The sequence below is a fragment of the Carassius gibelio genome, chromosome B13 (genome assembly GCF_023724105.1).
Source record: "Carassius gibelio isolate Cgi1373 ecotype wild population from Czech Republic chromosome B13, carGib1.2-hapl.c, whole genome shotgun sequence".
NCBI classification, from domain to species: Eukaryota; Metazoa; Chordata; class Actinopteri; order Cypriniformes; family Cyprinidae; genus Carassius; species Carassius gibelio.
In genome coordinates, this window is record NC_068408.1 from 6,173,181 (window position 1) to 6,187,103 (window position 13,923).

The 13,923-nt window shown below is 33.7% G+C and overlaps 1 protein-coding gene across 1 annotated transcript; it reads left to right on the forward strand.

Annotated features, from left to right (window-relative positions):
* Nucleotides 1-1,319: 1,319 nt before the first annotated feature.
* LOC127970243 (kynurenine 3-monooxygenase) lies at nucleotides 1,320-13,432 on the forward strand. The gene is made up of 15 exons (XM_052572640.1): nucleotides 1,320-1,487; nucleotides 2,660-2,729; nucleotides 2,995-3,092; nucleotides 4,513-4,602; nucleotides 6,049-6,097; nucleotides 7,160-7,247; nucleotides 7,746-7,911; nucleotides 7,996-8,067; nucleotides 8,660-8,781; nucleotides 9,546-9,693; nucleotides 10,598-10,655; nucleotides 10,935-11,017; nucleotides 11,562-11,663; nucleotides 11,754-11,813; nucleotides 12,484-13,432. The coding sequence occupies exons 1-15, from the start codon at nucleotides 1,410-1,412 to the stop codon at nucleotides 12,622-12,624; spliced, it is 1,425 nt and encodes a 474-aa protein (XP_052428600.1). The 5' UTR covers nucleotides 1,320-1,409; the 3' UTR covers nucleotides 12,625-13,432.
* Nucleotides 13,433-13,923: the final 491 nt, after the last annotated feature.

Sequence of the window (13,923 nt, forward strand, 5' to 3'; positions counted from 1 at the left end):
GCAGTGAGAGGTGCAGTGAGAGGAGCAGGAGCAGTGAGAGATGAAGTGAGGGGAGCAGGAGCAGTGAGAGATTGAGAGATGCAGGAGCAGTGAGAGGAGCAGTGGGAGATACAGTGAGAGGTGGAGGGGCAGTGAGAGGAGCAGTGAGAGGAGCTGTGAGAGGAGTAGGAGCAGTGAGAGATTGTTTTTATTTCCCCCCCCCCCCTCTCCTTTTTTATCTGGGCTTTTTGCTGTTGTTGTTTTTTTGTTCGGAATGCTCTTATGTGTTTCATGGATATTTTGTTCACTGTAGGCAATACTGTCAAACCTTTTCTGTTCTATCACACTGTGTTTCTACTGTACCTCCTGCAGTAAACAGTAAAGGAAAAAAATAGCTTTTTACTGGAATGCTTTTGAATGTGAACATTACTGTACATTTGGACATACAGTTCCTAACCAAGAAATTTAGTGTAAAACAGTGAATTGCATGTTTTGCATGCAAATACCTGCAAAACTGAGACTGAAAAGTCTATGCAGTTTTTGTAATGTCAACAATAGCCAGTATTTTGAAACCTGGTGTACTTTGATTGACTGCATGTACCTTTTGAGGTGAAAACAAGTGTTATTCTTTGACAGAATAATTTAATTTTGAGTCAGATTTCCAGTGTTTTGGTAAAGTTGGTGTGTGTAGAGAAAGATGTGTTCTATTTTGAAAAGAAGATTTAGTATATATTTAACAAAATGTGTTTTTGAGAAGAAAATTATCCATTTGGCCAATTGTGTTTTGTAGGTGTTAGTCTGTGTTAAGAGTTTAGAAAAAGTATCTGAAGTATGGTTAAGTGCTTGTTAGCGATTGAAAAAAACTGTAAGACGGTCACGGAATTAATCTAAAACAACCGTGACCGATTAAAATGACTGACGCATCTTAGTCACGTTGTGAATGCGTCAGTGTTGTCCTGACGTCGCACACGAATCCATGCCATTTTGATCACGTCCACTAGGTGGTGTTTTTACAGTTGTAAATCATACAAACATAATTGATATGTACTGAGTAAACCTGGTATTTTCTGAAGTTATAACTGTTGTTTTGGGTGTTACGAACTGTAATGAATGCACGACGATTATGACTACTAATGTAAACCGTGTGAGTGTGTGTGTGTGTGTTTGAGTTAGTGTGTGAAGTTCGGTTGTGTTTGATCATCACATACATTAGGTTTCATATCTGTTCCAACTGAAATGTAATTCCATTCTGACATACAGACTGAAGGGCTGATAAACGACGACCTGTTGATCCGGCTGTCGATGTTTGACTTTGTGTTGCTCCTCCTTCATAACCAGAAACCCCCTTCTTGAAAACTCTCAGAAACTCATTCACGCACTGATTCCAGCATAGCCGTTTAACTCTGAACACTTTAGTGTTGTAAATCATCATGGACAGTGTTTCCACGCACACACATGAATCCAGCCGCAGTGAGAGGAAAGTGATCGCGGTGGTGGGAGGCGGTTTGGTGAGAAACACTTGATCTTTATGACTTGATTACATATCTTTGAATTCTCTCAATCACTATCTACCGTCTCTGTCAATGTCTCTATCTATCAAGACATTAAAAATTTTGAAATCACAGAAAATGACCTCTAAATGAAAGAAAAGTTGGACTCAGGTGGTCTGTTATATTTCTATGGGTACAGAGAATGTTTCCTATGAAAAGTAAAATAAAATGGACAATTATTTTAAAATGATCTTTGTTAATCACAGTAATACAGGTATACTATAATTCTACTATAACTTGCACCAGGTGAACGTTAATGATTGACAAAGTGGTTATGAAACTCTGTAAATATTCTATTACAGATGTGGTGAAGATTGATTCATGACTGTATTACATTTTTTACATTATTCTATGCACTTTATAGTTATTTATGCAAGGGTAATCTGACAAGAATTATTTTAATTAAATACATACATTAAATTTACATTAAATTAAATGTAGCCTGTACTCTTTCTGTAACACAGTTAATGGCTTATGAATATATTCAATGAGTTATGGGGGTGTTTATGTTTTCATCAAGTGTTTTTATGCGTTTATAGTTGCATAAACTGACTTTGAGTTAAATGTTTCCTTCGTTAATGGTTTGATCTTCTGATCTCATGCTTAAAGGGGACATAAAAAGACTGATGATAAAATATGACCAATAATACTGCACTTGACACAAAGCATAAGCATATTGTCTGTAAATAATATATTGTTTGTTTAAACCTGTGTCGGTCAGCCAGTGTCTATGTAAAGCCCTGGCCTCAGAAAGTTCAGCAGTACCCTTTTATATAGATATTTGAGATAAAAATTATTAAAGTAAAATCATCCAAAAGTCTTCTCTTTCCTTAATATGCTTTAAGTACAAGTTTATAAGGGAAAATTATGCCATTGCAAGCTTTTTAGATCCTCTGAAACCCTATGTATAAACATTATTATACAAAAATGTACTTTTACTGAATCATAGTACAGTTATTAACATATTGTGGTTAATAATTGCCATTTTCTTAAAGCCTACCATGATATAGTATTTACATTGAACTCCAATATATTTCAATGTACAAAATTGTACTAACATGGTATATCCAAAAACATGGAATTATGTTGTCATAAATAATCTATTTCTTATTCTAACCCTGTCAATTTAGGTTGGATCGCTGATTGCCTGCTTCCTCGCCAAAAGAGGATTTGACGTTGCAGTCTATGAATCCAGAGAAGGTGAAAACATGAGCTATCTCTCTCACACTAGCATTAATCAAAACTTTACTTTAAGGCTGTCATTCTGCATCTCAGTTATATCACTCCACTCTTTATTCATACGGCGCACACTTCAAAACAATTTGAGCTCAGTTATAATATTGTGGAAGGATTTTAGACAATTATAGACCACCACATTCTCATAATGTACAGATATATGGTTTCAAATGTCTTCCTAACTTCAAATGCATTCCTAACCTCCTCGTTTAAACTTTTGTTCTGTTAGATATTCGTCAAGCAAAAGTCGTGAAAGGTCGAAGCATCAACTTGGCTTTGTCACATAGGGGGCGCCAGGCCTTGAAACATGTGGGAATGGAGGATAAGGTGGGTTTTATCATTGTTTTTTTGTGTAAGTTAAGCGCTTGTAGCATGCATTTATTCAGATTTTACATACATAAGTCTCCACTTTATAAAAAAGCTGTTGTTAAATAGTTGTTAAAGCCATCATATTCAACATTTTCGTAGACACTAGGCAGTTTATTTAATAATAGCACAGTGTTTCGATCAAGTAGTAAGAAGCCATTAGCAGATGCTTTGATCAATACAGTGGCTTACAGTTTAGTACACTTATTAAAGAGACAATCCCCTTGGAGCTGGGTTTATTGTTTAGCATTTTTCTATCACGATTCACACTTTTAGGAAAAATATAAGCATGCGGTTGCTTATTAATAAACATCTTGGTAACCAGTAGTACAGTATTTACAGTAAGAACTCATGAATTCTGTGATGACTGAGTTATTCTCTGGCTTTTCCGCAGAGGGAAGTGTTGAAAGTACTATGAGGAAGTCTGACCATGTGAAACTAGGTCAAATGCTTGCACTCAATACATACACAGTCAAACTTAGAGTTTTGATAGGAAGGATTGAATTGTATATGGTTAGCACACAGAGTCCTGTCTCTCTGTGATTTGGTTATTTTACACTATGTGATTTTTCAGCTCGACAGAGCCAGAAATGCCAGGTCAGGGATACTGTATGAACTCAATCCTGAGTTAACATGATTTTCATATCTGACAGAGTGTGACAGACAGTCTGAAGCTTTAGAGGCATAAGGTGGACGGATGGAGCTGTTGTTAGCTCTTGTATTTAATGTACATAACATGATTTACCCAAATAGGACATCTGCCTGGAGCAACAGCTTTTGTTGGTCCTGCAACAATATTCCCATCAACCCCGATCATTTTCAATTGAGATTTTAGCGTTACGTTTTGGTAAGGGGCTTCAACTAAATTTTTTTTTTAATTTTAATTTTTTCATTGCTCTCTGGCTTTAGTTCCAAATATTGTGCCTCAATGAATTGTATAATATATATAAAATCGTATTTTATTTGATCTTTTATTCAACAAATATGTATTGATTTAATTAGAGGTGACAGTAAATTTACATTTCAAATAAATGCCATTCTTATGAACTATATTTGTGAAAGGATCCAAAAAACAAAAACAACAACAACAACAACAACAAAAAGGTTATTGAGCAGCATTTCAGAATTTTAGAATGATTGCGGAAGGATCATAGACTGGAGAAATGATGCTGAAAATTTCATAACATGAATTCATATATTACATAAGAAAAATCTAATATTATTTCAAAGTATTGCTGTTTCAACTGTATTTTTTTTATTAAATAAATCCAGCCTCAGTGAGTATAATAAAACATTACTGACCCCAAACATTTGAACGGTAGTGTAGATCATTGAGACTGTGTGCATATATATATTGTCATGTGTTTTTTTAATTTTACAGATAGTCTCTAAAGGCATTCCAATGCATGCCCGAATGATCCATAATCTGAATGGAAAACGCTCTCCAATACCCTATGGCAAAAAGGGACAGGTAACAGTACATATTTTCAGATTTACACATTCATATTCACACAAACATATACAACTTCAAATGGCTATCCTCTGGATCTTTATCTCAGTGTTTCAGAAATGCACAGTCACATGACAGATTGCAGTAAAGTTGTTGCACAGTTACAGGGTTATTTACCCACTAGTTGAGAACATTTACATCACACATACATTCATGCTTTGAGTCTGTGTGCTGATACGTGACCAGTGACCCCAGCAGAGTCAATACACCCATCTCCCCTCAAACCAGTTTGTTAATCATTACAATCATAATGCACACATAATAGTGGCAATTAGGACTTTGGCATTTCTTTTTATGAGAAATCAGCACATTTGGTTTCCTGACACATCTACACAAGTCTAACTTTTATAAATGTGGAATAAATAAGACTACAGTAGTTTGACAGAAATCTGAATGCAAGTGAACATGGACAGGTTGTTATGAACAAAATATTATTAATAATAATTATTATTAGTATGAATAAAACATATAATTTGTATAATTTTACATATAAATAAATGTGTAGTTTAGGGTCTGTAAAGGTCATTAGAATATAATTGAAATTTATGAAAGAAAGAACAAAATAGTGAGTGGTATATAATTTGAATTATTTTTCATATTAATAAATTTGTTTTCTGAGCCTGTATATCAACATTTATAAACAAAAAATAATTAAGAAAAAGAGGTATACAATTGAAGTAATTTTGCATAATTAATACAATTGCATTTTAGGCCTGTGTAGGTCATCATAATATCATTGAAATTTATGAACAAAGAAACTAATAAGAAGTAGGAGGTATATCATTTAAATAATTGCATCTTAATGCATGTGCATATTTTGAGCCTTTATATGTAATTTTATTATTCACCATTTTTCAAAAAAAATAGTTTTTTTAAATGTCCAATATTAAATATTTATAATGAAGAAGAACCAGTTGTAGAACAACTGATTAACACAACTAAATATCCTGTTTAACACGTGAGACATTCTTTCATCTTTGCAACAAAACAGCCCTAAATATGCTTTGAAAACAGCTGAGATGAAAAGCTCAGTTTTCTCTGGCCCAGTTTGTGTGTTCATTTTGTTCCTGATGAGGTTTGCGGGGATTATGTTGATTGGAAATCACCAGATGGACTGAAACAGAACTGCTTTTAAACCATTAGTTTATTGCTGCTACTACTATGTAATCCCCTCACAATACACACTCACTGCTGCAAACAATGTGCGTCAAGGTGCTTTTAAACAGTTGTGACATCTAAGCTGTAGATTATAGTGCCTTTCAGGTGACTGAACTCCATGGCTGTCATAAATCCATCATTTCAGATTTAAAATATCCCAGATAATCCAGAACATGCATGATAGATTCTCCACGGCTGACTGACTCTAAACTGGAAGTTCCCGAAATATGACTGTTCTTTCTGTTGTAGTACATCCTCTCTGTGGACAGAGCTAACCTCAACAAGGAGCTGCTAACAGGTGACAGTTCATTTAAACAACCATTTGAAACACTTAATGTGCCACTTTATACATTATATGGTACCTCATGTACCTTCATTTTTTTTTTAAATGACCTAGTTTATTTTGAAGATATACGACCCTATTTGCATATCAATCCCAAATGGCCTCAAATATTTTTTGTTTCAAGTCCTCTTTTCATTTGCCCACTTTTTGGGATTTAATCAGTCACTAATGGATAAAATCAAGTCCCTTTTTTGAATATCCAGTTTAATTTTGAAAAGTTTTGTGAAAAAGTTTTCCATTTTTAAATATTTTTGGAGAAGTCTCTTATGTTCACCAAGGCCACATTTATTTGAACTACTGTAAAAACTGTAATATTGTGAAATATTATTACAATTTCAAATATATGTTTTCTATTTAAATATTTTTTTAATGTAATTTTTTCCTGTGATGGCAAAGCTGGAAAGGAGCTACTTAATAGTTTAGTGGAAACCGTGATACTTTTTTTATTCAGGATTCTTTGATGAATATTAAGTTTAAAAGAACAGCATTTATTTTGAAACATAAATTTTTTGTCTTTGCTTTCATTTTTGAGCGATTCAGTGTCTCCTTGCTGAATAAAGACCCTTTTACAAAAAGAACGATAACTATAAAGATAAAGATATTAGTGTACACACTAGTGGACATTCTCGAGAAAGCAAGATTGATGCTGATTGGCTGTCAATGTTTTTTTCATTCATCACCTGGAAAAAAATTGTTTTGAAAGGGATTCCAATGGTATAGTTTCTCTGTGCCTTTATTGTTATAGTTGTGGTGTGGACTCTGATATTCTTAGATTTTTAGAGCTATATCTTTATAGTTATCATTCTTGGTGTGAACAGGCCTTAAAAGTATTAATTTCCTTTAGAAACAATTAACCCCCACACTTCTGAATGGCAGGTTGCAAACTTGTGAATGCCATTTCTAAAAGTTAGTTAATTTAAGCAGAAATGAGTTTAGTATCAAGAAATCAATCCAGTTTGAATCTTATTCCTTTTATTTACTGAATAAACATACAGAATTGAATTTTTTTTCTTGCAGCGGCAGACACATATCCAAACACTACACTGAACTTTGATCACAAGCTGCAGGACTGGAGTCCAAAATCGGGAACGATGACCTTCGTTGGGTAAACTGTAATCACATTCTGTCTCCATTTTGGGGAGTGAATAATACCGTGATTTTGTTTAAAATACCTTGGGTGCCATGTAAAGTAATAGTCACAGTTTCTGTCGTAAAAAAGTCTTAAAATAACAATTTAGTTACTTGAATTTCTTGTTGTTTAGTTTAACTTTAAGTTAAATAGTTAACATGAAATAAACAAAAATGAATAAATATATAAATACATATAAAAATAAATAAATAAAACTATACAGACTTGAAAAAAATATATATATCAACAATATTATTTACCCAACTTATTGTCATTCCAAACCCATATTTCTTTTCGTTGAGCACAAAGTTTTCACTTTTAGGTGAACTAAACTTTTGAAAAGCTTTTTTAAACATATCTTCAGTCACAGATCAGGTTTGGCTGCCCAAGAGGGTCATGTGTAAATGTATGTGCGTGTTTGTATATTGAGTGTGAATCAGATTATATTTCAGCAGAGGTTTTGTCTCTGAACAGACCTGATGGCCAGAAGAAGGATATCCAAGCTGATCTGATTGTAGGCTGTGATGGAGCTTTCTCTGCCGTCAGGAAGCAGTACCTACGGCAAAGTCGTTTCAATTACAGCCAGACATACATTCCCCACGGGTACATGGAGCTCACCATGCCTCCTAAAGACGGAGATGTAGGTGTCACAACAATCTTATCTTCAATACATATCTGCCATCATTTTATCTGCTCACATCTCGTTCTCTCTGTGCCCTCTAAGTTTGCAATGGAGCCCAATTACTTGCACATTTGGCCCAGAAACACTTTCATGATGATTGCCCTGCCCAACTTGGTAAGGTCACGTAATCTTTTTCATTGTGTTTTACTCATATATTGTTATTTTTAATTACATTATTATACTTTTTCAATTACAATATTACAATTTTCAATATATTGTTTTTTAAACTACAGAATATTTCATTATTTTACTGTTTATTAACTTTTTTGTGAATATCTATTACCTGGTGTTTTCATTGTTGTTACTATGATTATAAAATTGTAAAAAATATTTTAAGTTTTTGTAAACTTGTTATCTAGTGTTTTATTATTATTATCATAAATAGTAGTAGTATTTATTATTAGTAGTATAAGTATTTTGTTATTATTATTATTATTAGTTTTTGCTATTACTGTATATTATTATTATTATTATTATTTAAAAATGTTTTGGGGGATTAACTATTTATTAGTTTGTTTTTTTGCTGTTGATTTAGTGCTGGGTATTATGTATAGTGTGGTTTTCATGCAAATGCAAAAAGTCTCACATTTTCTGTACAAGTATTTCCTCCGAAGGTGTTTTGAAAGTGCATTATAATCTTTTGCTGTGGTTATATTGTGGTTTTCCTGGCAGAAAATCATGTTTCTTTTGATTTGGGTTTTTTAAGGACAAGACGTTCACATGCACACTCTTCATGCCCTTTGAAGAATTCGAGAAGATCCGCTCCGGTGACGAGGTCATCCGTTTCTTTCAGAAATACTTTCCTGACTCCATACCTCTAATAGGAATGTGAGTACAGTTTGTTCTGTCTCTCTTTCAGTCTCTTGTCAATCTTTCTGCTTCGTTCTTTTCTCAGTGAGGTGTGAAACTGCAGTCTAACAGACACAGCCCAGCGGGTGGCTTTTTAATATGAAGGAGATACAGTACTGGGATGATGATTTGCTTATTATTATCAATGCTGGAAACAGTTGTGCTGCTTATATTTTGTAACATTATAAATGCCATTATTTTTGATTAAATTAATGCATCCTTGCTGAATTTATTTTATGGTTGGAGTAGGAATGGTAGAGTATGATATTATTATTTTTTTTAAGTATATTTCACCCAGAAATAAAATATTCTGTCATCATTAACTCAAGACATGTGTTTCTTTCTTCTTTGAAACAAAAAGGAGATATTAGGCATAATAAAAGTCCCAGTCACATTTGCTTTATTGTATCCCAATAAAATGCAGTAAATGGTGACTAATAGTGCCCTTTTTTTTACTGAATTATAAGTCAAACGAATTTGAAACAACATATGACCTTAATATAGCATATTCAGTTTCCGGATTTTATATTATATGAGTAACTTGTCAGTGTTATTGTTCAGATTGTAATTCTAAAAATGTTGTTTTTCTTTTTTTAATTAACAGAATGCTTTGAATGAGATTGTCCTACATTGAATGTCATAATTAACATAATTAAGCCGTGAGTCACTGTGCCACAAACAGACGTGCCAGTGTTATATATGCATGTATGTTATGGACTGAGTGTGTCTTTGTGTTTTCACAGTGAGGCTCTAAAACAGGATTTCTTCCGGCTGCCGGCTCAGGCCATGGTCTCGGTGAAGTGCTCCCCGTATCATCTCTTTGATAAGTGTGTTCTTATGGGAGATGCGGCCCACGCTGTGGTTCCTTTCTATGGTCAAGGCATGAATGCAGTAAGTGGGGGTTGGAGAGGATATTCATACTCATCAAAATGCTTCAGTTTTTTCAATAAGTCTCCAGCTGTAATTTCTCCCAGTGATGTAAACATAACCTGAACACCAGATGAAATCTGATTAACAGTATACAGAAATGTTCCAATAGTTCTGGAGCATGCAAACATCTTTGTACTCAATAAAAGCTTGACCTGAACATGGACCAGTGTTACTTTAGTAGGTAGTAGTATCTTAGTTTGAATTAGTTTTTAGGTCTATTTTAAAATTCATTTTTGGTAGTTTGGTAGTATGTCTGAAATTATATATGTGACCATGGAACACAAAACCAGTCATAAAAGTCAATGTTTTGAAAAACTGGGATTTATACAATAATAAATAAGCTTTCCATTGATGTATGTTTTGCTATTGAACAATACTTGGCTGAGATACAACTATTTAAAAATCTGGAATCTGAGGGTTCAAAAATATATAATATAGAGAAAACTGTCCTAATGCAAGTCCTTAGCAATGCATACTACTAATTAAGTTTTGATATATTTACGAAATGAAATTTAAAAAATATCTTAATGGAACATGGTCCTTACTTAATATCTTAATGATTTTTGGCATAAAATAAAAATGTATAATTTTGACCCATAAAATGTATTCTTGGCTACTGATAACAATCTAATATACCTGTGCTACTTATGACTGGTTTTGTGGTCCAGGGTCACACACACACACACACACACACACGCACACACACACACATTTAGTTAACTATACTAACCCTGATATGGATCTTATTAAAAAAATTGGGAGCTTGTAAATGTAGTCATTGATGGTCTTGCAGATTGAAATTTTCAGCAAAGTGAAATAAAATTAATAACCAATAAATGTGTCATTATTTTATTTTGTTTCACAGGGCTTTGAGGATTGTTTAGTTTTTGACGAGATCATGGACCAGTTGAATGAAAACCTTGGTAAGACAATAAACCCCCCAAAATTTCTGAGATGAAAGGAATTTATTAATTAAATTATAATAAAAAAAATGTTATACATTTATTTTAATCTTCTCCCTTATTTATATAATAAACATAATAAAACGTATAATTTTAAATAAATCAAGTACTGTTTGGAACATCCCAGAGTAACATCAGTAATTAGCAGTACTGTTAAATAAACTCTAAGAGAGATCTAAGGAATGCCAAATATTTGTTTGCAGATTAAATTAAATTATTTTGAATATGCTTTGCCTGCAGCTGCTGTGCTTGAAAAATACACCAGAGTCCGTGTACCTGACGACCACGCCATCGCTGACCTGGCCATGTACAACTATGTAGAGGTAGGCCATGCAATACTGTATCTGAACACCAAGTGCTGTCACATGACTTCCATTTCATTCATTTGACAACAGTTGTGTTCGAACTGAAGCGGCGCTGCACATACCAGTCAAAGAACCCCAAGAGTAATTAGAGAGCAGGTGGCTTTTGTTACTTTGAATGGGAATGAGGATGTATGAACTGTAAAGATAAATCCTGATGGATGGATGAAAATATTCAAGCTAAAAATAACTGAATAGAGGATATAATATATTCCTGTAGCGCCTCGTAGAGCTAGCAACATCAAGGTCATGGGTTTTTCTGTTCATTAAGTAGTAAGCACACATACATTACAGAACAAACACACACTCACGCAGCAGCAGTAATGAGTCTGTCCAGATGATTGCATGTGACATACTGGCCACAGTGACACAGGTCTGATCACAGACTGATGGCAGGGTGAAGATACAGACACACACATTTGTTTTCAAGAGGTTAAGGCCAGACCAAGAGCTAGAACATTAAATGCTGCCGTTAGCTTCGCTCATGATGTGATCTGTGTCGCAGATGAGAGCACACGTCAATTCCAGATATTTCCTGTTTCGAAAATACCTGGACAATTTCCTTCACTTCATCATGCCAAAAACAATCATCCCACTTTACACAATGGTAAGAGCCTTCCTTTCTGTGTTCTGTATCATCTTGTTTTTAGTTGGTGGTTAGTTCACTAATTCGTATGGTGTATTACATGCTTCTTAGGTTACATTTACCAGAACACGGTACCACGAAGCGGTGAAGCGCTGGCATTGGCAAAATAAGGTGAAGACCAATCCTGTATTTTTTTTTTTTTTTTTTGCTGAAATGTATGCTTTAGCAGCAAACTGTATTCCACAATGCAATGCACTAGATTTGACTATTCTTTTGTGTGTGAAACACACATAATTTGTTAATCTAAATATCTGATTTTGAATCTTTTGCTCACCAAGGCTGCATTTATTTGATAAAAAGTCTGTAAAAACAGCAATATTGTCATGAAACCTTTTCAATTTTAATATATTTTAAAATTTTATTTTAAGCCAAATTTTTATTTGATGCACAGCATCATTACTCCAGTCTTAAGTGTCACATGATCCTTCAGAAATCAGCTATTATTATTAATTATATATTTATATATATATAAAAAAATGTGGGAACCATGATACATTTTCAGGATTATTTAATAAATAGAAAGTTCAAGATTTTTTTTTTTTTTTTTGCAATATATGTTTTTGTTCAGTGTTTCTTTATTGTAAATTTTTTTTTTTTTTTTTTTTATTGAACTGTAGCATAGCCTATAATTGTAAAAGCCTATTTCTTTACATCGGAAATTGTCATTCACTGCTGATGTTGTTAGTAGCCTACATTGTTCACCTAAAACTTGGATTTAAAAAGTTGTTTACATTTTTCACAGTATAGTAAAATAACTAATGGTCTTTCTGGTCTTTTGCAGGTGATCACTCAAGGTCTGTGGCTGTGTGGAGCTGTATCTGCTGCAGGAGGGACGTATGTCTTTTTCAGATACTCTCACAAACTCCCCAGAATCACTGCAGAGGACCTCTGGAGCCGTATACTCGCCTTAAAGCACTTCTAAACCCTGTGTTGATGTTTAGTAGCCATGTCACGTCAAAGGAGAAACTCCCAAAAGATCTTTCATGGGTCTGTACTGGACCAGAATTGAAGTCTTGTTCAATACAAGTTAAATAAAAAATGCCCTGCGTTTTGTGTTATGATGTTGATTACCACAGAAAATAATTTTTAGTAGTTTGTCAATGTAGTGCACTTAAAATTGGGTTATAATGGGCCAGCATTCCAGATGGTTTAAAGCAGAAATGTTGCTGGTGTGGTTGTTATAGCACTTATCTTCTCATCATGCTTTAATATAAAAAAGTGACTTGCATGGCATTCAAGGTGTAGATTTTACCAGCTCAAGACTTGAGCAGCAAGAATGCTGACTTATGCTGAATTATTCTGTAAAACATTAAGTGTTTGAGTTCCAAAAGTTGTTTATTTTGTATTTTTAGAACTGGGAATAGTTCTCTTAAACATTTATACATTTTAATATTTAGTTCCTGGTCCCATGTACTTCCATTTTAAATGGAGATTATTCTATATTTTCTGTGATTATCAACCGTCTTGCATTCCTTTAACATGTATTGAATCCAGAACATACCTTTTAATAAGTCACCATGACCTTGAAGTTGTTGTAATGGATGTATAATTCTGTTTCAGTTCTAATTCAGGTTTGCTTTTACTTTATATATCATGTGTGGGTGTTGGGATCTCTTAGCACATATCATTTCTTTGGTTTTAATTAATTTAAAAAGTCAAGCTGATCACTGTCTGTTCTTGTAGATTCTAAATAAGTTGAATGTGACTGAATAAAATCTTTTGTTCATGGATTGCCGCAACTCTTCAGCTTTTTTTGCGGTCTAGGTATCTCACTTTTAGTGCAACAAAAGCAATGTCATACTCTAGTTTTAGGGCGGGAGAAATATTAAGTCCTCCTGATGGTCTTTCACTGTCATGTAAAAACTCACATTAATCCTCATTCACATTTAACCCACAAATCCTCAGCAAGGCATAATCCATAAATGAGATAACAGATGCTCTCTGCCCACTCAAACAGGCAGTTGCTCATTCAATTGTCTTTTTAGTATCATAAATCCCTTTCTTAAAATGATAAAAGCACCACTGCTTCTTTTCAGCTTATGTTTTTAGTCATTATTCAGTATCTGATTTTAATATTTAAGGTTTAATTGGTCATAAAAAAACCTTCAAATTCCTATTCAAATCCACGCAATCAACAATGTAACACTTTCAAATACGTATTTTAAATATGCCTACATGTACGCTAACTAAAATAGGCCCACTCTCCATCCCTGTAGGCCAA

What these genes read in the sequence shown, in the direction of transcription:
- LOC127970243 (XM_052572640.1), top strand. Translation starts at nt 1,410, where the DNA reads ATGGACAGTGTTTCCACGCACACACATGAATCCAGCCGCAGTGAGAGG. An exon ending in TCCATACCTCTAATAGGAAT is followed by an intron (nt 8,782 to 9,545) that starts GTGAGTACAGTT and finishes GTGTTTTCACAG; the next exon opens with TGAGGCTCTAAAACAGGATT. An exon ending in ATGGTCAAGGCATGAATGCA is followed by an intron (nt 9,694 to 10,597) that starts GTAAGTGGGGGT and finishes TTTGTTTCACAG; the next exon opens with GGCTTTGAGGATTGTTTAGT.